We start from the raw sequence: 25,688 nt of genomic DNA, 5'->3' as shown, positions 1-25,688 counted from the left end.
GAGAAAAACAAAGAAAAAAAAAAAACGACTAATCGACTATTAAATTAGTCGTCGACTATTTTAATAGTCGACATAATCGTGACTAGTCGACTAATCGTGGCAGCCCTACTTTCAGTTTTCGTTATTTTGTACATTTTCAATAACAATAATACTTGGTTACTTAGCTATAAGGTGATTATCATGCCATAGCTTTATATAAAATAAAAATAGTATTAAAAACCAGATGACTTCATCACAGACTATTTCCTGGAGCCTGGCCCGAGGAAAGTGATGGGAAATCTTGGGTCAGGTCCAGGCAGAGAAATAAAAGTCAAAGTATCCTGCTATTTAAAAGAATTGAAAATTAATAACAATAATAATATAGTTCTGCATACTAGAGTTTAGATTGTCTGCCTGAACACGAGCCCTGACTGACCCGATGCCCGAATTTGGAGAATTCTCACTGCTTTTCTGGCGCGCTGTCGGGTTCGTCTGGGGAAAATGGTCTGTGGTGTGACGTAGAACAGGTACATTAATGGGTTCGCGGCTCGGGGGGATTTGGCGCTTCTTCTACTGCTTACGGGCTGCATGACGTGCAGTCTCTCAGCTTGCCAGTAAGAGAACAGTGTCAACATATAAATCATATGCGTTTTCCTACAGAACAAACCATTCAAACTCGCAGATGAGCTCTCCGCACCCGATTAAAACAATCACAGTGTCTGTCTTGCTTAAAATAGTTAGATACAGCTATTAAATTAATTGATCAACATTCATTTAAAAGACCAGGGAGACGTTCTGTAGGCTAAATAACAAAGAAGGCAGCAACAAGCTAGAAGCTAATAAGCTAATAACAACATTTAATAAAAACAGAAAAATAGACATAAAATAGGAAAATAACCAACTAAACTAAGCTCAAAATGCTAAAAAAATACATCTAATGAATTCTAAAATATCAAAACGAAATAGTGAACACTCAAAGCAGTAGCTTAAAGACAAAATATAAAGCTTCACCAGCACTATGAGACGCAACACCTATAGAACAAAGGAGCAGCAGCAGCGTGACGGTTCTAGTAAAATAATTAAAATGTAAAAACACATAACAGGGCGCCGTGTACCACATAAAATCGGTCCAAGATCCAAAAATATTGGTCCAAAAAGAGAAAACCATGATAGAAACCCAACCCTAACGCAAATACATTTTATCGTAGGCTACTTTATATATTTGCATGAATAATTGATTAAATTACTGTAGAAATGATAGGGACGCTAGAAGGTAAGTAGCACGATAGACACTTTTCTATCGTCCCCACGATATGTATCGTCATATTGCACAGCACTAGCCCAAAGTGTAATTATGTTGCATGGCAGTGGACAAATAGCTATTTTATTAAATGCGAGGAGATGAAATTCAGACTGGACTAAAATCGACTAAATCGCAGGGCCACGGAGTTCAGCAAAAATCTGTAGGTAATTCAGCCTGTAATTTTCTCAGAGGACGTCTTATGTTATGTTTGTTTTGACTTGAAACTGGATTCAATGTCTAGATTTGAAGCTCTAAAATGGATGTTTCTGATTTGGCTTGAAAGTTTGATGGGTAGTATCGCAAACGTTTTTTTTAGCTTGTAAATGAATAAAAAGGCATTTCAGTTTCCTCAAAACACTTTTTGTGAATTTAGAGTTTGTTCCCCAGTAATATTTAGTCTGCTACTTTAGAGCTTTTTAAGCTGAATCTGGATCTGGGAAACTGACTGTTTTTATTAAATACATTGTATCTTAGTCAAAATGAATCTGTTCTTCTTTTCAAGCTTCGAGAGTATGCAACGGCTGTGTGACAAGTACAACAGAGCCATTGACAGCATTCACCAGCTGGTGAGTTGACTCATACCACAAGTGACTAAAACAGTACTGCTAACACTCTACATACGGCGAAGAAAGATGGTGTTTTGTATCATACTGACACAGGTCATTTTGTAACCGTCTTCTGACTCAGCTTTCTGTGTTTTGTTATTACAGTGGAAAGGGACCACTCAGCCAATGAAGCTGAATAAGAGGCCTTCCAACGGCCTGCTGCGCCACATCCTGCAGCAGGTCTATAATCACTCCGTCACTGACCCGGAGAAGCTCAACAACTATGAACCCTTCTCCCCGGAGGTGTACGGAGAGACCTCCTTTGACCTGGTGGCTCAGATCATAGATGAGATTGAGATGATGGAGGAGGACACCTTTGTGGACCTCGGCAGCGGTCAGTATATATACACATTTTAAAGGATTCATTCTAGACGAGCCTTAACATGAACATTCTAAGCCACAAAACAAGTCTCTCTTGAACATATTTATGTATATCTTAGGGTATTTTCACACTTACCTTGTTTGGTCCGGACTTTTAGACATTTCAGTTTGGTCCAAACCAAAATAGGTGTGAAAGGCTATGATCCACGGTTCGGACCAATGAACCAGAGTTAAGTCTGACCAAAAAAAGAATGCCTCATTCAGATCTACTGAACCATGGTCCAGTTCTCCTGCAGTATGAAAACACTTTTCTTGGTGGTTTGGTATTTGAGACCAATTACAGGAAGTTGAGGCAGTCTTTAAACGAAAATTGGAGAATTGGTGGTGTGCTGGTATCAGACTCCATTGTCATGCAATGGACATGCAAACTTATTAATAAACAGAAATATAAGGAACGTGAGGATAATCTTCTACACTCATTCTTTTGTTGCACGTGTGTATGCGAAGGGGAGTCTCTTTCTGACAGAGTTAGAATTCAGCACAACACCTAGCAATAGCAAAGCAACTCGCCAAAGTCATAATCAACATTCTACAAACCAATGAATGATATTAGGTATAGAGAGGTTCAGCCCAATAACCCAGTAACTGATGTCAACAGGCTCTGTAGTCTGCTCACTAAAATGCAGTGTGAAACCAAAACTATCCGGAATGTAAGGTGTGAAAACACCCGAATTATGCCACAGTTATGCGACCCTGCTATGTGATTGGCTGAGAGACGTTCTCAGTGCCTTTATCAACCTGTAATGCACTGCAACTGAAACTATCCATGTATTACTCTGCCACATACGGGCAACCTTGCACTGATGCAGTGATTACAAGCCAAACAGTGCAGCTACAAACAGAGCAGCGATGGAACCATTTTAACCATTTTTACAACCATACAGACTGTATTTTTATTGTCCTCTTTAATCAAAATCTTAGAGAACTATAAATATCATTATGGTGGATTTAAAAATGTTGCTTTATTTGAATTTTAAAAACATCAGACAAACCCACATGGCGAGCCCAAATATCCGGCAATGCGGAATGCATTGAAGAAAAGTGCTAGTGGACACGTACCATAAGAGACATGGTAACAGTAGAACAATCAGAGAGGCAGAGAATTATGTTCCATGGGATTTGGTTGGTGGGCCACACTGCAAGACACTATAGCAGCAGTACATACCTGTTTCTGAAGGTATCAAGAAGACATGTCTAGCTACTTCAGGCAGCAGATCATTCATTGCTGGAAATTAACACTGGTTCTCAAACAGCAGTTAGGTCTTTCACTTTGCTATTTGCAGTCCTTAGTCTTTTTATGGCAGCTGTGAGTCTTTCACTATGGCCTGTGTATAGCCTCTAATAGCCTCCAGCTTGAGTTGACTATCTAAGGCGTTAGCCTAAACAAATATTTTCCATGCAATAACCTTGTATTGTGGTGCTCACAAGAGAGTAGATGTGGCATGATAAAACTAATGAAAGGACTAAGGCTATTAAAGACTAGTTTTATATATTACAACCTAAATACAGTATATGATTTATATTTGAATTTCAGTTTGAATTGCTAGTTAGCTTACTGATTAAACAGAAGATAGAATTTAGCAGAACCAGCAGCATTATTTATGGCACCAATGGGCAGTGTATTCAATGTACATTTATTACTTGTTTATAGCTAGTGGAGACAGCAGTGTAGGCATACAACTGTATGTCTGTTGATTATATATAGCCTTATGTCTTTACATTTATAGACAGTGATTGTTCTGCTTTCAGGCAATAAATAAAGCTTAAAAATAAAGTAGATATATAGGCAATGCTCACAAACCACCAACAGACACTGAGTTGCAATGAATAGTCTGCTCCTTTAATTATCTACTAGAAAAGCAACCACCTTTTATGTTCCTCGCTTTAAGCATACAGTGTCATTTAGTCATTCACGCTTTGAGTGTGCATATGTGTAAGTGTGAAGACATCCTCTCAATGCGGATGACTGTGGGTTGGAAGTATGTTGTGAATATGCTCTTAAAGGCAGTGCCTGACCACGCATGTTCCTATTGGATGCTTCATTATTTGCTTCAATTGCAGGTGTTGGTCAGGTGGTTCTGCAGGTTGCTGCAGCCACGAACTGTAAGCACTACTATGGTGTGGAGAAGGCAGACATTCCAGCTACGTATGCCGAGGTGAAGCCCTATTGATCTGTGTTTAAATGAAAATGAACTGATGTGCACTAGCAATACAAATGAGTATAAAACTGATTATGAATATTGAGGATGCATTGAAATTGAAATTTTATTAAAGTGTTCTTTGCTTGGGTTGCAGGCAATGGACAAAGAGTTCAAGAGGTGGATGAGATGGTATGGGAAAAAGCATGGAGAGTACACGGTAAGGCTGGCTTGACTATGTTTGAAGAAAAGATTGGTATAATAATAATGGTATAAGCCTGATCATATTGTAAAAGAGCATTATTTTTCTATAATCACTTTGAACTGATTCAGTGGTATAAGGTCATACAGTATTGCAGTCATTTGCAATCTCCTCGAAATCAACAGCATTTCTAAGTGCAATAAGGTCATAGATGTGTAAAAGTATCACACCATTACAATATTACCAATATTACCATTTGCAATGCTTTGATCAAATCTAAAAAACAGTATTGTTTGTTTATTTTTTATTTAAAGATTGGTGACAGACAGTGGGTGCAGGATCAGGACTAAGAAACACTGTTTTATATTAAGATAGAAGTTGAATTAAAATTGAAAGAAAAAATAAATAATAAAAGAGGAAGCAGCAGTGACGTACGTTATGAAAAGTGTCACGTACGTTATGAAAAGTGTCCCAATTTTTCGCCTCAACACCCTGACCACTTAGGGCTCTATCTTACACCCTGCACAAGGCGAGATGTGATGCTCATTGCTATCTTACCGCAACAGTCTATTTTTATGCCTTGTACTTGCGGTGCTTAAATAGCAAAGACGCTTAAAAATATATCTACGCCGATGTGCGTGTTGGTCTGAAAATTATGTGTATTTGGGTAAATTTCTGGCATATTGCTAACTTGGCAACGAAGCACTGCACTGTCAAAAGACCAATCTGCTAAAGTAAGAGTGCACCTGGCTCTTAAATGGAATAGCAAGTGAAACGCTGATTTGATTTTTTTTCATGTTATGCCCAAAAAACACCCATGATTAATTAAGAGAACTTTTTTCCGTCATTACGATGGCAAAGGCACTCTGACGCCTTTAATCAAGCTGCGTGGTGTGCAATTAATGGCTCACATGTAGATTACCAAAAAAGGTTCTCAATTATTTATTTTGTGGTGTATGTAACTTTTTTTTTTGATCCCACTGTTTTGAATGAATAAAAAGTTCTTGATTTGTATGGATATAATAATGTTTTTTTTTCTACACTGGTTTCTCCCAAAAATCTTATTTGCAGTATTTTAATTCTGTTTTTCTCTTATATGGCTTATTCAGAATGCTCCAGTCAAATCTCATGCTAGCATTAGCAGGAAGTAATGCTCTTCTTTTTATTTGTCTGTTCTGTAGCTAGAGAGAGGAGACTTCCTTTCTGAAGACTGGAAAGAAAGGATAGCTACTACAAGGTACAGCTTTATCAGTTAGTTGATCATTAACCATGATTTGAATTCTTACATTAAATGAATAGTTTGGCAAAACATCAACATTTATTAGAATTCATCCCTACATGTCTGAGGCAGTCAACCCTGACATGTTTTATATACGAAAATGTCTTCTTTAATTTATGGCACTCTAACCCCAGATGCTTGATTAATGTTCCTGACAAACATCGGACCTTGGGGTACTAGGGCATTGTCCTGATTACATTATTATTATTATTATTATTATTATTATTATTATTATAATTAAATTAATTTGGGGTTTGGAGGAAAGGATAATTATCATTGGATTGCTTTCACACAAAATGTTTACTCGAACCATGGATCGATTGAGCAGCATGTATTGACTTTTTTTTTTTTAAATCACATTGTCATCTCTATAACGTTATTTCTGTACAAGTAACGTGTTATTAACCCATTAAAAAAACGTGTGATATCTGTAAGAAACAACAAAGTTCAGACATTTTTGGATATTCATTTCTGTAGATGAGATTGAGGTCAGTCTAAGTCCAGTGTTTGTTAGCAGTGTTACCCTAGCATCTCCCTCTGTAGGCTGAAAAAGCACATAGATACAGATACCAAACCTGGCTTAGTGGATCAACTGCATCTGGGGTAAGTCTAGGGTCAGTGATGTAAATCTGATATTTTGCCAAAATATTCATTTAAACCAGTATTTATTATGCTGCATTGAACTGAATGAAACTTTCATTTATTTTGGGTTAATTTAATTAAATTTCTAGTCATTTGTATTAACTGTGTAATGTGTGAAGGTAGTAATTTCATATGTTCTCTTGCAGTGTTATTTTTGTGAATAACTTTGCCTTTGGTCCAGAAGTAGATCACCAACTGAAGGAGCGTTTTGCCAACATGAAGGAAGGTTTGTGCTTTCCTTTCATAACCGTAACAGTTGTTTATGCTTGGATGTTTATAGGTTTAATCTTTGTGTTTTCTTTTTCAGGCGGAAAAATTGTATCCTCAAAACCTTTTGCACCTCTCAATTTTAGAATAAATAGTCGAAACTTGAGTGGTAAGTTTTAGGTTTGCATTCACTCTTTTCATTACTGCGTAATTTAATGTAAATTAATCAGAATAGTTTTATGTTAAATGTTTATTTGTTTGTTTTTGCAGATATTGGCACAATAATGCGTGTTGTTGAACTGTCTCCACTGAGAGGCTCAGTCTCTTGGACAGGGAAGCCAGTTTCCTACTATCTCCATACAATAGATCGTACCATAGTGAGTTTCTTTCTCTTTGTTTCACTCCATGTGTGTGTTGTGTTCCAAAAGAATGTCAGTGATTTCAAGTGACCTGAAGTATTCATTAAATGGATGTTAACGTGTTGCTATATATTTTTCTTTACAGCTTGAAAACTATTTTTCTAGTCTCAAAAATCCTAAACTCAGGGTAAGTAAAGCATTGTTTATTATTATAGTGTGTAATGATATTTTTATATGCAAATCCATTTTTATTTCAATATGGCAAAGCTATGTTACATTAATTTTAATTTTTATTTCTATGTTATTTATTTATTTCTATTCCCCCTCTCTCTTTGTTATGGCTGCAGGAGGAGCAGGAGGCCGCAAGACGGCGTCAGCAGAAGGACACCAAGGACAGTAAGAGCAACACCACCACCCCGACCAAGCCGAAGGAACACAGGGTAGGCCTGCATAACTGGGCTCAGTTTGTGTTCTTTGGAAGAAATGAACTCTGTTTTTGAATGAATGCCTCAATCCACCAGCCCAAAAAAGCTGGATGTGGGGTATTTTTAGATTTGGATTTTGCTGCAGGGTTCACTCAAAAAGAAATGAGAAAAAAAAACATACTACTCCCTCTCTCCCTCCCTGCAGGACTCCGGTGGTGAGGAAGAGAGCGCAGCACCGCCGGTACCTGTGAAGCCGTCTCCTAAACCTCGTCGTGCCAAGCTACTGGCTAAGGGCCGCAAGCTGGGCAGCAAGAAACGTGGGCGGCCCAAGAAGGCTGCAGCGGCTGCAGCTGCTGAGCGTAAGACCAAGAAGAGCCAGAGTGCGCTGGATCTTTTGCATGCCAAGACCCTCTCAGCAGCCCCCCCTCAGGGTGAGTGTGGACCACACCATCTGCCTCTGTGCCATCTATGTCCCTGTTACTGCACACGATCATCACTGTGACCGGACTGTGTTCTCTCTATTGCTAACTTTTGGTATTGATTTTTTTTTTTGATTGATATTAGTAAACATTACATTGCATTAACTGAACACAATTTACAAATGAAGTGGAACATAAGAAATATAGATCATAAAAATCAAACACTTTTAATAGGGCTTGAAGGAGGCCAAAATGGTAACAATGGGATAGAGAAGAAAAGGAGGTGGGAAAGCAGGGTATAAGGTTAGAAGTGGTTAGTTTATCAGCGGTATTGGGGAAAGGGCCATTACCATGTCTTAATCTTAAGTAATATGTAATATCGGCTGATTATTTCTGTTTTCAAAAATGTATAAGCTTTCAAATGAGCCGGTAGTATCAAAGTTCTTTTACATGTAAAAATGTAAAAAGCCAGCTCATGCTGAACCAATTTAAGCTTGTTGCTGCCCCACAAGAAGAATTAGATGATTAAATTAAATGAAAGGTTCCAAAATGTATTCCAGCTTTTTCTGATGCTTAAAATCCGTCTCAAACTGCCTTTCAGCAAAGAATACATTAGAGTATCCTACCTAGGAATTTGTTTAGGGATTTTGCAGTGATATCACCATGGCCACACCCACAGAGCACATGAGCAGATGTTTTTAAATAAATAATTAATGATTAATGTATTTATTTATTGAAATCTGCAAATCATTGTGTACAAATAATACAATTCTATAAAATTCTGAAACTTGCATTACAATAGATAGACATAATTACTACTTCCATGTTTGTCTGATAGAATTTTATATTTGATTAAATGTTGTTAAATGTTGTTATTTTATTTGCAATGGGCAACAGTTTAAACCTCAAATTAATATAATTAAAAGCATAACTGCTTGCAGCAGTTTTGATTGGCAGGGCTGCGTTTGGGGAGCTAAAAGCAAGCGTTATGAATATCCTATTAAAAGGGATCAGCTGTTCCATTTTTCAATTATTGTTCCTTCTATACAATCCTCCTCCTCACATCCTCCCTCCTACTTCTCCACCTTCTTATGGGGTAGGAGAATAGCAGTAGCAAATGTTCACCTTTTCATTTTCTTTTACATAAAGTCAGTTTATTTATCAGCTGCCAAAGTCAGTTTTAACTACACTGTGAAATTTGTCCAGCTACTATCCTAAAATACATTGTTTTGAAAGTAACTGATCCTTTCACATACTGGGGCCAAGCAAACCATATATTAATCATAGCAGTCATTATATACATGTTGAAATTCAAATGTTTTTTCAGTCTGTGTATTCTTGGCACTAGAATAAGCCACAAGCCTATATACAGTTTCAGTCATGGTCAAACAATATTTTAAATAAATAGCATCATGTACACTTTTGGCCACACTGCTAAGTACTAGCATTATAAAACACTTTGGTCACAGCATTGGATTTGTGTTTGGCTGACTGTTGATTGTTTTTGCGTACCCCAGATGGGTACAGGTCTCCACAGAGCCCATTCTACCAGCTACCTCCCAAAGTGCAGCATTACACAGCGAGCCAGCTCCTGCTCGGGCCCATGCCGCCAGGCCTGCAGACTCTGCTGGGTAAGCATTTCTGCATGGAAGCTGTTTATTTTGGGATATTTTGTATTATGTGCAAATATCTATAACTGTAATGTTTACATCTACTGTGTGTAGTTTTAAAAAGTATTGACTATAAATGGTGCTAAAGTGTTTTGACGTCTAGTATGAGTATAGTATGAGATTCCTGCAATTAATAATGGCATCCAGGAGAACTTGTACAATGTCAAACATTCCACATATTATGACGTTAGTGTTTTTTACAAGCATACTTAATATTCTGGCCTCTTATCTGCCAGTAATGGCACAGTCATTATCAGTATAAATAAAACAGAGCTTGTGTATACTTTGTTATTGATCTTTCCACCACAGATAACATCAAAGTCCAGTACCTGCAGTTCATGGCCTACATGAAGACGCCACAGTATCGCACAAACCTGCAGCAAGCTCTGGAGCAGGAGAGGGTAGAGTACACTACATGTGTATTTTTCATTATGTTTTAATCAGTTCTCTTCTAAATGTGCTTTACATTTACCTTTACTTTATATTTGTTTAAATTATTTTTTCCTCCGTCCCTGGACTCCTTTTTTTGAGTGATTTATGGTATTGTTTACCTAATCTCTCTCTCTCTCTCCCTTTTTCTTTACACTCTCTCTCTCTCTCTCTCTCTCTCTCTCTCTCTCTCTCTCTCTCTCTCTCACTCACACGCATGCAAACACCAATGCAGCTCAGACACACTGAACTGTCAGGTCAAGCCCAGCAGCTGATGAGTGCTTGCCATGCTCATAAGGAGAGGATCACAGACCTTTTCCAGTCCAAACTGGAGGAGGTAAGGCTGTGTGTGAGTATGAACATGGGTGTGAAAATGGGAAAGCACAATGCTGGAACACCCAAAGTAAAAACAAAATAAAACAAAAAGCTCTAATCAGGCCCCCCCAAAAAAGTTAATATCTGTATACTGTATATATTTGTCTCAGATAATGGACATTTCTCAGACAGCTGTCTTCCTATTGAATCTGTTGCAGCTGGGAGTGAAGGCAGTGACTGTGGAAGACCTGGTGCAGGCTCAAAAAGAGATCACAGCCCACAACATGCAACTGAGGGAGCAGACCAAGCAGTTAGAGCAAGACATGGCTGAACTGAAGGACCAGAGCCTGATGTTGGTGAGCACTGCTGATATGGCGATATTCGATTTCAGAACTGCTGCCTATACACACTGGGGGATCACCTAGTTCACTTACTATTACTGATGTTCTCACACACTGTTCTGGATGCATAATATATAATACGGACTGCAGTGTGAGTGCGAATATTCTGATCAAGATAATACCAGTACTTTTACCAGTACCAGACCTAGGCTGCATCCAGAAAACAAAATGATCTCCCTTTTCCTACCAATTCTCTTTTATGACATGGAAACTGATTTAGTGCCACATTCTTGCCACCTGTCCGAATACCGGAGGAGACAAAATAAGCCACGTTATCCCTTTCAGACCCTGCATCCATTACAATGGACATTTTGTATTTTCTTTACTTTTAAATATTTGGTTGCACGTAACACTATTTGAGAGCTGTTCATCAGAATAGACCATAATGAACCAGCCAATGAACAGATTTATAAACCAATGAAACAGTAGCTTGGCCTCGCCTACTGCAAAAACACTGGAAAAGTACTAGAGCCATTAAGAAAAAGTAACAACTAGGCCTGTCACAAGAATTGCAATATCGATTTATCGTGCAATAAATAAACATGACCTCAATCATTTTTGATCATCGCAATAGCGTCTATTGTGTTTTTGTATGTTTTTGTTCACACAAATAACAGTGAACAGAATTTTAGCCAGTCATGCTTCAAAAACTGTGACTCCATACACACAGTGTGTAATAAGAAGTATATATTTTTTGGTTTGCCTTAACAAACCTTTTGAGCTAAAGAAATGTTTTCTATCTAGATTAAAAGTAAGTTTCAGTTCTTCAAATAAACTCATATTAGAATTTAGTAGGCAAAGATCTCCTTTGATATAAATTACATTTCTGTTTAAAGCTAAAACTGTGAATCCAACTTCACTTGTTCTGTGTGTATTTGGTACTGCTGTTACTTATGAACCAAATCTCTCTGATCACCATGCAGCTGAAGGCACGCTGTGAGGAGCTGAAGCTGGACTGGGGCTCTCTGTGTCTGGAGACTCTGTTAAAAGAGAAAGCTGCTTTGCGAAGGCAGATTTCTGAGAAACAGCGCCACTGCCTGGAGCTTCAGGTACCTCACAGAAGCGCTTATAGCACACATGCTTGACATACTTATGCAAACATGCCTGCAGCTCACATTACAATGTAAACAATGAGTAGTAGTAAGTTTCTACTAGTAATGTATAATATATTACTATTGTTATGTGTAAAATATTACGTAATACATAGTTACAGATATGATTGCTCTGAGATTTTAGGTTCTTATTATTGCAATGCTTTCAGGTAAATATGCATCTTGCAGCATATTTACAAACAATTTGGTCTGTATTTAAAAAAATTGTGGGTGTTAATTGGAGCAGTAGGATATATCTGTCACATTGTATGCAACTGTCTGTCTTTTTTATTAATTGTGCTGTGCTCAGGTCAGAAATGCTCTTGGTCAAAGTTCAGTTTGGTTGAACTTTGAACACAGCAGTAAGGTGGTAAAACAAAGAATGGCAAAGTTGCAAATTTAAGAGGAAGCACAGTGTTTGAAGCTGCACCATGTTTTTCATAAGCAAGCCGTTTCATTAGCAACGCAAAGCAGTTTTGCATATTATTTGAAGCACCTTTTTTATTTGCCGTCCATTTGATTTAATAACATTATAAGTAGGGCAACTATAATTATTTGACAACATCAATGACTGTGATTATGTAAGCATTGACGTCACACTGATCGATAGCAGTACACTAACTGACTTGAGTGATACAGTATCTGTTATTTTGTTGCATCTTTAAAGAATATGATATAATATTTGATATTGATGTAAACATTATTGAAGCGATTGCATGTGATGGTCATCAAGCACTGGCAGCCAGGTTCCAGAAGCCTATGATGTTCTACACTTTGCTTAGCTTGGCTGACCAATATCAGTGATGGATGCTGTAACTCTTGGATCTCTCTTGCCTCTCTTGCTACACTAATGTCCAACAATTCTTTCGTTTATTTTTTCTTCTTCAGATTAGTATCGTCGAACTAGAGAAGAGCCAGAGACAGCAGGAATTGCTGCAGCTCAAGTCCTCCTACAGCCCATGCGAGGACTCTCCCTACCGCAAGAACTTCCCAAGCCTTGAGCCACGCCCTCCCATGGATTCAGACACCCCAAAGCTTTCTGGCCTCAATGGCCTCAGCCCTGAACTCTCCATTAACGGCACTGCATCTCCTGGTTATGAGCGGAGTAGCGGCAGCAGTAGCAAAACTGAGCTTTTTTCCCGCTACCTGCCCATCTCCCCCGACCACGAGATCGTGCCCCCCACCCCCGATTCCCGGTGCAGGCACGTGGGCCAGCCGCTGCCCGACTACACCCGCTTTTCTCCAGCCAAGATTGCTCTCCGCAGGCATTTGAACCAGGACCCATCCACAAGCCAGTTTAGGTCACTTGGAACCATCCATAGGTTAGTCTGCTTTTTTTGGTTTCAGCAGACCAGATTTTGCTTGTTATTTTTGGGTTTATTATTAAGTTTGGTGTTCTGTATTTTTTTAAGGGGTGATGTTGGTGCTGTACCGTCTCCCACCTTAAGTTTGAAACAGGGTTGCTCCTCACCAAACGCATCTGATAATCAACAAACCGCCACCGCCAAGAATACAGACAGGGTAACTGACTCTTTGTAGTGACTTGTATTATGGTGTGTTAGTTTATAGTAAAATATTCAATATGAGATAATATGCCATGCATTGCTTTTTTTTTTTTTTTTGCTTGCCTTAGGTGAGTAAGGAGAAGAGCCCAGCAGGTACAGGTGACAGTATTACTAGTCTCCCAATCAGCATTCCTCTCAGCACTGTGCATCCCAATAAGCTTCCTGTCAGCATCCCATTGGCCAGTGTAGTGCTGCCCAGTCGTGCTGAGAGACTGGTATGTATGTGTTTTTGATTTTTTTTTTTGTATTTTTTATTATGGTAAATCTTGCCTACAGTTGAGAGCGTTGGACATATTGGGTCACGTTTTATTATGCATTATTGCAGAGGAATACTCCCAGTCCTGTTTCCAGTAGGGAGCTGTCAGCAGTGCAGAACAGCAAACAGCCTCTGACACCTAACTCAGGTGTGTTATGGAATCTGCAACCATACTATATTGTACTGAAACAAATTTTTAATTTTAAATTAGCTGTATGTAGGTTTTACACCTGCCTATCTCTCTCCAACCCAGGGTACTCCTCCAACTCAGGGTTGGTAAACGGCTCCCACTCTACTGTGCTGACAAGCGATCAGGACTGCAATGCACCATCCCCTCCACCTCACAGTACCCCCCTAATGGGCCTCCAGCCTCGTGGCACTGGCCTTAGCCCTCCCCTGGGCACCGGAGGAGTCCTGCAGTATGCAGACAGGCCTCCTCGTCTTCCCCCTGAGGAGGGCCCAGAGCGGCTGGGACCCGAATCAGACCTTGAGGCTCTGGATAGTGAGGCCCGTCGTCGAATCTTCTTCTCATCCTCCTCTTCGTCCTCCTCTTCATCCTCCTCCTCTGTGGGAGGCTCCCGGCTGCACCACGGCTCATCTAAGCAACATCACCACAGCAGCCGCCACCAACACCATCACCACCACCATCACCACCACCACCACTCTCCAGGCTCCCACGGTCAAGAGGGTCGCAAAAGGGGCCGCCGGAAGCGCAGCTCCTCTGGGCTTCCACCAGCAAGCGGCTCCCCTAAAAGGAGGTCCTTTCAAGGCCTTGGTTGTGCTGGTCATTCCTCTGGCTCCCCACTTAATATCAACACCATGGTGAGTGGTCACTAAGTAATAATATATTGATTAACATTTTGTAAATTTCCATTAGAGATGCATTTGACTGGAATGATTTTGGAAAGACGACATAGATAATGTTAAACAATCACAGCCAGTTCAGTTGGGAATTGGGAGACAGGCTTCTTAAATATATGTTGTGGGTACATTTTATAGTCTAGCTTTCCTGTGGCCTCTTGTGGTTTGATGAATAGTGTGCAAAATGTCTCACTTAACCCCCAGGTTAACAACATTAATCAGCCTTTGGAGATCTCGGCAATCTCCTCTCCAGAACAGGCGGGCCGCAGTCCATGTGAAGCAGACCTAGACCAGCCACCGGTCCTAAAGAGAGAACGACCCCTGGAGCTAAATGGCTCCAGCCGCTATTCTTCCACCCCCAGCTCAGAAGATGAAGATGCTGGCTACCCTGCAGATAGCAGTTCCTCACGGTAAGAGAGAGTCTGTTTCCCCTTTCTCATTTGGGTTTTTTCTAAAGTTGATGATTTTTTTTTTTCTTTCTTTCCTTTTATAGAATTGAAAGAAAAATTGCAACGATTTCCCTTGAGAGCCGGGATGGTGATAGAGGTAAGGAGTTTTTATTGAATAAAAAGGAAAGTGTGGTTAATGGCTTTGGTTGGAACAGAGATGTGGATTGTATGATTTTCATAGATAATTAAACACCTCTTATTGCAGCCTGTTTGTGTTTTTCTATTAAATGTAAATAGAATTACATTAAAATATGTGGCTTTCCTCCATCCATCTCCAATAGGTTCTCAGGGGCGCAAATCAGGGCCCAGCAGTGTGAGCAGTGAGGTCTCCTCCACTTCCAGCAAATGGAAGTCCACTTTTTCGCCCATCTCTGACCCCAAGCCTACCCCACCTGATCTCCGACAAGGAGGCTCCCCCTTTGGCATGGGTGTGTCCCGCGGAGGGGGCACAGACTCCGACTCGGATCAGAAGCAGCAGAGGAGGACAGAGCGGGAAGCATACGGGAACCCTAAGGCTTTCATGGCCTCAGAGGCGAGTGGGCGCTCGGCAGGAATGTCTGAGAGGCCGCAACAGAAGCAGAAACCTCGGGAGTGGGAGCTGAAGGCTGTGAGTGGATTGGCAAGCCAGAACCTCTTCATATCTGCTGCAACCACTGGAGGCATCCTGAGTGGCAAAGTGAGCGGTGCAACTACAGTTTCTTCTGCCTCCTCGGTGGGACAGTACTTCCCTTTGGGTACACCCTCAGTCTTACAGACCTTGTTCGGAGCTCAGACGTCCAGCCCAGCCACCAGCGGAGCACCACGATTGGTTAACGGCCACTCTGCACTGGGCAGCTTTTCCAGCGCTGGGCTGGCAGGAGGTGCTGCAGGAGGTACGTTAAGTCCGTAGTGTTGTTTGGTCACCTGTTTGGGTACATTTGAACTGGCAGGTCGTTTTTGGAGTGTGTTTTAAGGTAAGTCTGAGTCCAGCATTGCTCCTCTGCCTGGCTTTTCCCCGTGCTGCTTTTTGTGCTGCTGAACCACTAGCTGACTGTGCACAGGCTAAAGCTAGACAACCCTTAAAAACAGCCACAAACTGCAAGATATTTTTCATACCTACAGAGGTTATGGATTTAAAACATAATCTCAAACATTCCTCAGCCTCTTGAAATAGCGTAATGCCTTAATGGTCATTACATGTTAAAATTACAATCATATTTCTTGCTTCCAGTGTTTTTGTTTTTAGTTATCTGATTTACTAACTTTTCTCTCTTTGGGTGTTCTTGTTGTGTTGCATATTTTGTTGTGTTCAAACATTCCCCTGATAGTTCAATTAAATAATGCCTTAAAAAGTAAATGTGCACTCATTGACAAAAAAAAAATCCTCTGAAAACTTTACATGTAATTATGTCTTGGGCTGTTTGGTCTGTAGTTTTAATTTTTTTTGTCAATAAGTGTTTTTCAGTGTTGGATACCCAGTTCCTGTTAGTGCTAAACTGTGTTGTGTCAGCAGTGGAATGCATTATTGCTTTATGTGTGCTGTGTTTGACATGCTTGCTGCTATGCACAACTTGGCTCAGCCCCCGATATCTCTCCCTTCCTCTCTCTCTCTCTCTCTCTCTCTCTCTCTCTCTCTCTCTCTCTCTCTCTCTCTCTCTCTCTCTCTCTCTCTCTTTCTCTCTTTCGTATCCACATCTATCTATCTGCTCTCTCTATTACTCTCTCTCCCTGTCCCTCTCCCTTCGCTTTTTGTGTTCGCAGGGATTTTTCACCACATGGTGCCTTCTTCAGTGTCCTCTCAGCAGTCTGGGGCCACGCTGGCCGGCCCCGGGGCCCTTGGCTCCCTGCTCAGTCTTTCTTCCCCCCAGCAGAGACATCCAGACGCCAAAGCCTCTGGGGCCTCCTCGTTCCTGGCCTCTGGCTCCTCCGTCTTCCCCCCTTCGCAGGCACAGCATGGCCGCACGCAGACCGTCCTGCACGCTCCTTCCCCTCCCACGCTCTCATTGCCTCCCCCTCCCCCCCTCCTCAATGTTTCCTCCTCTTCCTCCTCCACCCCTCCTCAGCCTTCTCCGCCTTGTGAGAGACAACAGTCCAATTCCCTCCAAACACTGCGAACCGCCCCATCCTCATCGTCCTCCACATTGGTCCCCTCCCCGGCTTCCGCTGCTTGTGCCACGGCCACTCCCACTGCTTCCTCCCTCTCCTCGTCTTCCTCTCGACCCTTCACCGTTCACTACCAGCCTCACCTGCCCCCTCCGGCCACCCCCAGCGGCGGCAGTACCGGAGGCAGCAGTAGCGGTAGCGGAGGTGTAACCTCCTGGAGGACTCTGGGTTTGCAGGCGACTTACAGCGCCTCGCAGGTCCCCAGCGCCCGTCCCAGATAGGAGCCAGCATCAACTGCGCTTTGGGGGGGGGGGTTGGGGCAAGGGAGAGGGGGGAAAAGCTTGGGAATTTTTTTAATGGGGAAGCTGCTGCATTGTACCTCTCCCAGCTGCTGTCTCAGTCTGAACAAGGTATGTTGCTTTGCCTTTGTGCTTACTTACTTGCATTGGGGATTAGGGCAGCAACTAACAGTTATTTCTATTTTCGGTTAATCTTAAACCATTTTCACAATTTATTGCATATTCTGCTAAGCCTTCTTAAGTTCCTTTTCTTATGGTGCTGCAGTTACTCAAAGTACAATCTGTGCAACAAGTAGGCCTGTGCCTGGTCAACTAAGTTACAGCTCTTCTAGTCATGGCAATAATTAATTTACAACTGTCTAAGCATTGGCACTTCAGTACATTTTGGCTTACTGCTCTGTAACACAAACATAATGCTAAATGTAAAAAAAGAAAAATTGCTTTTTTAGTTAAAAACAAATAATTTTGGCTATAATTACTACTTCAATGATATATTGTTGCTATTCATCATAGTAAATGAAACTATTTTTTTTACTAGTTGCCAAACAGAATGGACTGAGTTTATTTGTTTAGTAAACAAGAAACACTGGCCCAAAAATTACAGTTTATCTTATGTCAAAATTGCACTTCATACTATGTCAAATATGTCAGTATTTTTGTGCAGTGCCATCAGTCAAAAGGCCTTCTTTTTAATTATTTTTTTTTACATTGTTAATTTAATATTAAAGACATAAAACCTATACAGAAGCACATTAAAATTATTATTTATCTACAATGTATAAAAAATTAACACAATCTTACAAAGTAATTGGTGTATACTCACTTTTGTTGCTCTCACATTAACTGTTGTTTGCATTGTCTTGCTCTCCTTTCAGGTAACTGAAGCAATCTACCTCAACCCAACGTAACCTATGCAATGGACAGGTGTGGACCAATGGGCTCTTCTCCCTCACTGGTGCTCTCACATTTGCTAACGCCGCTGCGGTAAATCCGGCATGGGTATCAGAACTCAGCGAAGGTGCAGCTGAACTTGTACACACAAACAAATACACACACAGTTATACAGACACATAAAGGCCCACTCATGGAATGGTGCTCCGGTCTGGTGAAAGTTGAAAAGGGAGGCACATAGGCAAAAATGACCATGTTAACATTCAGAAATGTTTGTCTTACCCATGTCTTGGGAAAGGGTTCATTTTTAAAAACATCAGTTGAGGGATTTTATGCTCAATTTGGGATGCCACGGGTATGGAATTGATTGTCCTGCAAAAGTCATATTTATGAAAATGATGGGTTTTTATTTTCCTTTTTTTATATATATATATTTTGAACTCCATTAAAACATGAGATCCACTGAGCCATGACATATAGTAATTGTCATTCCTGAATTGGTCTTTTCTGCAGAGGGGAATTAAACAGTTATTGGTTGCATCCTCATACAGACTGTGTGCCTCCCTGGTGCTGAAGCCTACTGTTAATAATTCCCACCTCATGTGCTGCATACTCTGATAATTGTAGGGCACCTACTTTAAAGATACATGGAAAAATACATTGAAAAAAAAGAAAAAAAAAGGTTTCATTTAAACAGTTAATTGTTTTGAGTTAAAAATCACTCTAAAATGCAGCTATTTGGTGGATACATACACTCTTCTACACTGGAGAGCAGAACTGTGGAGCTGTTCATTACACACAACTATCATGAGCTAAATTTGTTTACTGTGCTTTAAAAAAAAGCAAAATTACCCATTTTTAATTTATATTTTTTAATCGATTTACAGATTAATAACAATAGCAGTTCAGTCATGCCTCTTAGGGACCCACAATACTGTACATAAATGGAATTCTTCTGTCTCTAATCTTACAAACCCTGTTCAGCATATTAATTAACAAACCAACAATTCCTCTGCTACTCCACACAAGTCCTCCACTCTTGATACCACCACCACACACTTCTACACTTGCTAAAGCACAACCTACCAGGATTAAACACTGAAAGCCTGTGTGCAAATGCATGAAGTAAAAGGCGCAAATTGATTGGGTTAGTTCAGCTAACTGCCGAAGCTATTTAATAATCACTACATTTGTCCTAGCTCAGCCCAAGGCTTGCTTTTTGCTTTTTAAGAATTTGTTTTAAATATGAAATCTTATTTTTAATATGCTTCCTTTTCCCTTAGTGCTAATATCCTTTGAAGATGCACCTATGTGCAGACTTGAAGCTTAGTGACGTGTACATGAAATATTCAGGTGATTTTTATCAGAGACAAAAGATTTGTGGTGCTGAAACAATTTTCACAAAGACCTAGCATCTGCCTTTGGATGATCCACTCCAGTAATATTTATGTGGTGCTTTTAGAAAAAAGGAACAGCTCACATACATACATACATACATACATACATACATGAAAATACACACACATACACAGATCTAAAAGAAATAAATCACACTGGGGAAATGAAACATGTCAAAGAAAAACTACTGGGCAACTTTCACCTTATTTTCCATTATTCCTATTTCTGTGTTTATTGACAGCTTTTTTTGTACTGTGAATGGGATTCACTCTCAGACTGTATAATTGTATATATGATTTAGATTATTTATCATTTCAGTTTTGGTTTATTGTAATTGTTTTGTTCATTTTTTTCTGTGTGTAACAGTCGAGCACAAATGTGCAAAGTGTGTGTACTTGACTCACAGTCTTGGGGAAAAAAAAAAAAACATGGTGCTACAATCTGTACAACTCTGGACTGTGCCTATTTATATTATGAACATCAAAGTAAAAGATCGAATCTGGGTGCTTTTGTTAACAGGGACTTTTTCTTGCTGTTTTGTGGCTTTTTTTTCCCTCCTCCCTTTTCGGATATTTATAATGTAATAGCATTTAGCACCGAGTGTGAAGCATGGAAGCATGTTTCATTAGTGCTATAGACAATGGCTGATGATAGTGTATAAATATACATATTTGAAACACCTCTTTGCTCTTAGGAACCAGAGATTTACATTATTTACATCATAATGCAGCTCTTTGCACCTCGATCTACACTCAATGTTTTTTTGTTTTGTTTTTTTTTTTATAGTAGAGGCAGTGGATCTGTCTACAATTGCAAGAAAAGATAAAGTAGACCCTTTGGAATTATTTGTACCTTCCACATGTATTACTAGTAACTGTGGCCTGGTCATGATTTATGTTGGGATTATACACAATCAAAGTAAACTATGATGATACAGTTGTACTGTGAGTAAACTCTACATTGCAGGCTAGAAAAAGTAAGTGTTTCAGCATTTAACATTTTTGGGATGCTTAAAGTTTGGTGTGCACTGTTCTGTTTCCTCTAAAATGTTTTTACATCATATGTACTCTGTAGGTCTTTTGCTGTTACTATTGAATTCTTTCTCGCATCCTTATTGTTTGCTTGTAGCATCCCAAACCCCACACTACCATGTAAAATAGGGTGTTAAATAGTGCAGCACCATTATACGTGTTAATGTAGTGAATAAAGTATGGAGTGTGTGATTTGGGACACAGACATAGATTCTTTTTGTGAGTGAACTGTGCTACAACTGCTATGCATAACTTTAACAAATTTTAATGGCTGTAATTAACAGACAAAGCACATGCATTTTTGAAAGGCTAATTATCCAACCCACTCATTAGGACTCTTTTTTTTTTTTTTTTTTTCATTACTATTTATAATGGCAATACTAGAAGACTGAAGATTAGCATACACCTCCCCTAACATGTGAGGTCAGCCATCGCCTTTTTTTTTTTTTTTTTTTTTTTAAACTGCTGCTGATGCAATAGCTGACCAACATCAACTTGGGAGTGATGTGGGGAGAGAGCGCCATCTACTTACCCCAAATAGAGTAAGGTGAACAACATGACCCAAGATTCGAACCAGCAAGCATTGGATCATAGCGGCAGCCCCTTAGTCTGCTAGTCCACTCAGAGCCTCTAATAAAGCACCCACACTAATCTTATCTTCTTAATTCTTAATAAACTTTTCAAATCCAATACAATATATTTTAGCATTTATAGCATTTTTACAACTAATGTATAAATGTAATGCATAAACTTGGAAGTAGGACAGAGTCAAACATAAAACTTAGAATCTCCAGTGAACGACATTGAAAAGGAAAAACTCCCTCAGAGTTGTAGGAAGAAACTTTGGGAAGAACTAAGGCTGATAAGGAGGGACCCATTATCCTCTCGTCAGACTACTTATACATTCATTATAAATATTCACATAGATGTAATATATTCATGTGAGTAGCCAAAATAGCAATTGAAACAATAAAAAATGCTAGATAAAGTCCATGTAAACCTAAACATAGACAGTAGTGGAAAGTGAGCAACTAGTCCAAAGAGCTAACTTTTGCCAGTTAGCTCTCAAAGAAGCCATTAACACAAAAGTTCACTTACTTTTTCAAGCCTGCACTGTCAATGTTTACTCAGTATGCTCAATAAAAGAACATGAACAGTAAAGACAACTGTTTGTGTTATTAGCTTGGTTAGATTTTGTTTGTCTAGTCATGACTTGAGTGATTGATTTCTAATAAAATGTGGTCTGATCAATGTGGAAATCTTGGCAGTTCCAGCAGGTCAAATACAACTTTTTTTCTTGCAAGTGTAGAACCATGACACATTTGAGAACCATTTGAGTGCGTGTTTTTTCCTGCTTAAAGGGTCCTTGAAACACAAGCTAAACCTCTTATATAAGGTTCTTTATAGAAAAAGGCTGTGTGTATATAGCAGCAACAGGGTTCCATTATTGGTATTTATTTTAGTACTTTACGGAAGCCTGTTGATAAGCGTGTAATGTTTGAGAGATATGTGAATCCTTGTGCGTTGGCAAGATCTGTTGCTGAAAAATAAAAAAATCTCTTAAAGGCGGGGTTCCGTCTTCACTGGTGCTGATGTTTAGCAGCAAATGCTAGCAGCCTTTAGACAAGGTGCGATGATTTTGACTTGATTTGGCTGGTGCTATTTGTGCCTGATTGGCATTCTTCCTCATTTTGTTTAGTTTTTTTTTTTTTTGTTGTGCTTTTCTTATAACAACAATTCTGCAATTCTGTGCTCAGACCATTGCTACCCCTTTCTGGGTGCAGTCTCATAACCCGAAGCCTGTGCTTAACGTTTCACACAGTCCAACTTGTTGTGAAACCGGTGCTGCTTAAATCATAGGAATCAAAAGCTCTTTTCTCTACTCTTATCCGAGAATACTTTTTTTTCCCTTCTAAACTGCTCTACCATTCATTCCAGAGTTCAGGCCTGTGTGTAAGTGTGTGTTGTAATAAAGTAAGTTAACTAGATTGATCTGATGTGACTTCTAGAGATCTCCAACTACTCAGTACTCAGTGAGGAGGGGGTTGGCAAACTTTGGTAGTCTAGTTGTTGATGGTCAGGTAAGAGCAGGTTGTTTTGTAAGTGTTTTATTTTTGTTGCTTTTTCTTTGCGTGATCAGAGCGAAATCAGCCTCATCCTAAGCTTTATAGTTCCGAGGCGGTTGAATAGACTACAGTGTGTTATAACTTAGACGTGTAATCATTCTCTGTGAAGTGGAGGCTATTTTTTAATTGTGTATGATGATCTTGAGCAGAGAAGAAAGTCCATTGTTACATTAGCAGCACTGAAAAGGTCTGTCTATATATAAATATAAAAAATATAAGTATATAATATAGTCTTTGTTAATGTTACCTGTTTGGATTTGCCTGTTTGTGTTTGATATCTTTTATTGACGTTTTGCTTTTATTATGACTTAAGATCCGGATGGTTTTAATACATGTTTAGACCAGTAACATAAGGTGCTCTCCTACACTTTAAACAAGGACAATGCAGCTACAAATTAATCCACACTTTTCATAGTGTTGCCGAATAAGTGCGAGCCGTTTTAAGAAAATAAAAAAAAAAAATAAATAAAATAAAATAAAAAATACTGCAGTGCAAGCCTGGCTTGTTTCACCTTCTGTGACCTCAAAATTAATTTGTCACAGATATCTTCGTAGCTTGGTAATAAAAAAAAAAGAAAGAAATTTAGCTGGAGAAAACAGCGCCAGTTTTAAATAGAAATCTCACAGTTAATTAGCCTAGTGTATATTTACTCAGGTACATGTGCAAGGTTAGAGTCGTACATTTTAAAAGGCACTTGTGTTGGCATGTCTTTGTGATAGAGCGTACATACTGTGAGGATGCGTTTTTAGAATCCCTCTATAGTCTCAGGAAGATCGCTTATTGTTTTGTCTTCATAGACAGTGTCTCAACCCTAAAGGGAAGGTTAGAAACATTAGTCGTCTTCTCAGTGGGGTTTTCCAAAACATTAATTCACCCTCTTCTTTTCTTCCCCTTTACTATTTCTCCAACTCACGTTTTTCGCTTTCTCCCCTCGTGTGCGTACTCTATCCGTACCTGTTCCTATCACACTAAATGATAATGATGATCATGGTTGTACGTAAAGAAAATTGTAACTGCATTGCTGTTGTATTCAGACATTTTCTTTTCATTCTTTTCTCCACGCAGAACAGGATAGGATGATGGTGCAATAAGTCTTCACCAAGGTTCTACTCCTAATTGCTGTCTTTTGGTGCTGGTTCTTTTATCAAATGAGAAATGAACAGCTGTTTTAAATTAAGACTAAATCCTGTTTTAAATAAAGACTAAATCTCTCAGCTTTTGTTATAACTTAATAAAGTGTTTCTAATAAAGCTTGATTTGTATTGACTCTTAATCAATGTTGTGTATTTGCACTGCTAATTAAATGATTCGAATGCACAGTTAATTCTGTGCACCTTCACACACCTGAATTATTGCAGATAGATTACAGATTGGATGTTATATAATAGCACCAGTCAAAAGTTTAGACACACCTTCTCAATCAGTGTTTCCTTTTTTCCTGCAGTGTAAATTAATACCGAATTCATCCAGACTATAAAGGAACACAAGGAGTCATGTAGTAACTTAAAAGTGGTGGCTCTTATCTGGGGTGCTGTTAACTTGCGCTTTCTGAGGCTGGTAACTGATGAATTTATCCTCTGCAACAGGGGTAACTTTTGGTCTTTCTTTCATGGAGTGCTGAAAGAAAATTTGTTCTTTTCCTGATGAGAGCCAGTTTTATCAAAATTTAATTTCTTATTTTCCTTACTTAGTTGAGTAGTTCTTGCCATAATATGTATTAGAACATTACTCAAATATTCCCTATTCTCTGTATACCTATTCTACCAACAGATGCTCTCAAACACATTAAGCACAGCTGTTAACTAAAAGCCATTCCAATGAAAAGATGTGCAAAGCTGTCATCTTACCAAGGAGCATGTACTTTGAAGAACTAAAATATAAAACCTATTTTGATTTAACACCTTTTTGTTTACTAAACAATTCCATGTTTTTCTTCATAGTTTGGATGACTAGTATTAATCTACAGTGCAGAAACAATTTAAATGAAAAACTACTGAATTTAAGGTGTGTTCAATCTTTTGACTGCTACTATGAATGTAAAAAAATGTTTATATATATATATATATATATATATATATATAAAATGGAGAGAAAAAACAGTAATTGGGGAAATGGGACAGCTAATCCCTTCTAATAGAATGTTGACTACTGATGAACTGTGGCAAATCACAGTGCTCACTTTTAGCTCACCCTAATACTGCCCAGCCAATCACAGCTGCTGATAGCAGTCATCATTTTAATTGTGGAAGATTAAACTTTTAATCATTGCAGAGGAAAAAAACAAAGTTGTGTTATTTGGAATTTAATGAAGTTGTATTATTTCTAAACAATGTATTACAAAATTCAAATGTATTCTCTGCCGGAAGGTGGTTTAAGGAGGATTTTTTTAGCAGCTTCTTTTGTCTCCTCCTCCTCCTTTTGTCTATTTGGACATATATAAATCAATTCTAATTAATAAAATAAATAAATAATGTACAAGGCTTCCACTTTTATCTGATTGGCAAATATTTAATAGATTTTATGAATGTAGTTTAAACATCCAAAATAAACACAATTAAAAATATAGCCGCAAGCGGCAATCATCGGGTTCAAGCACCAACTTGCACAATGGTGCCTACTGGAGCATTGAATGGTGATGTGTAAGAAGGTCTAATATGATTGGAGATGCCCTGTCACATTTAGAAATTATCAAGTTTTTCACCTGTTATTAATGTTGAGCAGAGGCCTTTCAACCTGATCAGTGCTTAAATTCACATGAAAATCTAGTGAACTTTGTAGGATATTCATTAAGTGAGTTAGAACTAGTCAAAAGGTGTCTACATTTTATTGGTATTGATCAGGTGGCTTCAACCAGAATGTTCACAAAGTGGTATTCAGATTGACC

The 25,688-nt window shown here is 39.1% G+C and overlaps 1 protein-coding gene across 4 annotated transcripts in view; it reads left to right on the top strand.

The window, feature by feature from the left end:
- dot1l (DOT1-like histone H3K79 methyltransferase) overlaps positions 1 to 24,077 on the top strand; it is a 33,588-nt gene extending 9,511 nt beyond the window's left edge. The window contains exons 4-29 of one of the 4 annotated variants that reach the window (XM_022669778.2): positions 1,785 to 1,848; positions 1,993 to 2,221; positions 4,330 to 4,424; positions 4,564 to 4,626; positions 5,790 to 5,845; positions 6,676 to 6,755; positions 6,837 to 6,905; positions 7,007 to 7,113; positions 7,241 to 7,282; positions 7,443 to 7,535; positions 7,726 to 7,951; positions 9,457 to 9,570; positions 9,919 to 10,010; positions 10,274 to 10,387; positions 10,572 to 10,709; positions 11,678 to 11,803; positions 12,734 to 13,167; positions 13,258 to 13,366; positions 13,479 to 13,625; positions 13,736 to 13,814; positions 13,920 to 14,488; positions 14,732 to 14,937; positions 15,021 to 15,073; positions 15,258 to 15,848; positions 16,717 to 17,468; positions 18,233 to 24,077. In XM_022669778.2, the coding sequence (XP_022525499.2) occupies positions 1,785 to 1,848; positions 1,993 to 2,221; positions 4,330 to 4,424; positions 4,564 to 4,626; positions 5,790 to 5,845; positions 6,676 to 6,755; positions 6,837 to 6,905; positions 7,007 to 7,113; positions 7,241 to 7,282; positions 7,443 to 7,535; positions 7,726 to 7,951; positions 9,457 to 9,570; positions 9,919 to 10,010; positions 10,274 to 10,387; positions 10,572 to 10,709; positions 11,678 to 11,803; positions 12,734 to 13,167; positions 13,258 to 13,366; positions 13,479 to 13,625; positions 13,736 to 13,814; positions 13,920 to 14,488; positions 14,732 to 14,937; positions 15,021 to 15,073; positions 15,258 to 15,848; positions 16,717 to 17,339 (4,519 nt within the window). In that variant the 3' untranslated portion in view covers positions 17,340 to 17,468; positions 18,233 to 24,077. Of the gene's footprint in view, positions 1 to 1,784; positions 1,849 to 1,992; positions 2,222 to 4,329; positions 4,425 to 4,563; positions 4,627 to 5,789; positions 5,846 to 6,675; positions 6,756 to 6,836; positions 6,906 to 7,006; positions 7,114 to 7,240; positions 7,283 to 7,442; positions 7,536 to 7,725; positions 7,952 to 9,456; positions 9,571 to 9,918; positions 10,011 to 10,273; positions 10,388 to 10,571; positions 10,710 to 11,677; positions 11,804 to 12,733; positions 13,168 to 13,257; positions 13,367 to 13,478; positions 13,626 to 13,735; positions 13,815 to 13,919; positions 14,489 to 14,731; positions 14,938 to 15,020; positions 15,074 to 15,257; positions 15,849 to 16,716; positions 17,469 to 18,232 lie in introns of those variants that run through there. The other 3 variants (XM_022669779.2, XM_049465479.1, XM_022669781.2) reach the window with 3 other exon arrangements.
- Positions 24,078 to 25,688: the final 1,611 nt, after the last annotated feature.

The sequence above is a fragment of the Astyanax mexicanus genome, chromosome 16 (assembly GCF_023375975.1).
Source record: "Astyanax mexicanus isolate ESR-SI-001 chromosome 16, AstMex3_surface, whole genome shotgun sequence".
NCBI classification, from domain to species: domain Eukaryota; kingdom Metazoa; phylum Chordata; class Actinopteri; order Characiformes; family Acestrorhamphidae; genus Astyanax; species Astyanax mexicanus.
The sequence above is the reverse complement of the archived record's forward strand: the minus strand, read 5'-3'. Positions and strand labels throughout refer to the sequence as shown.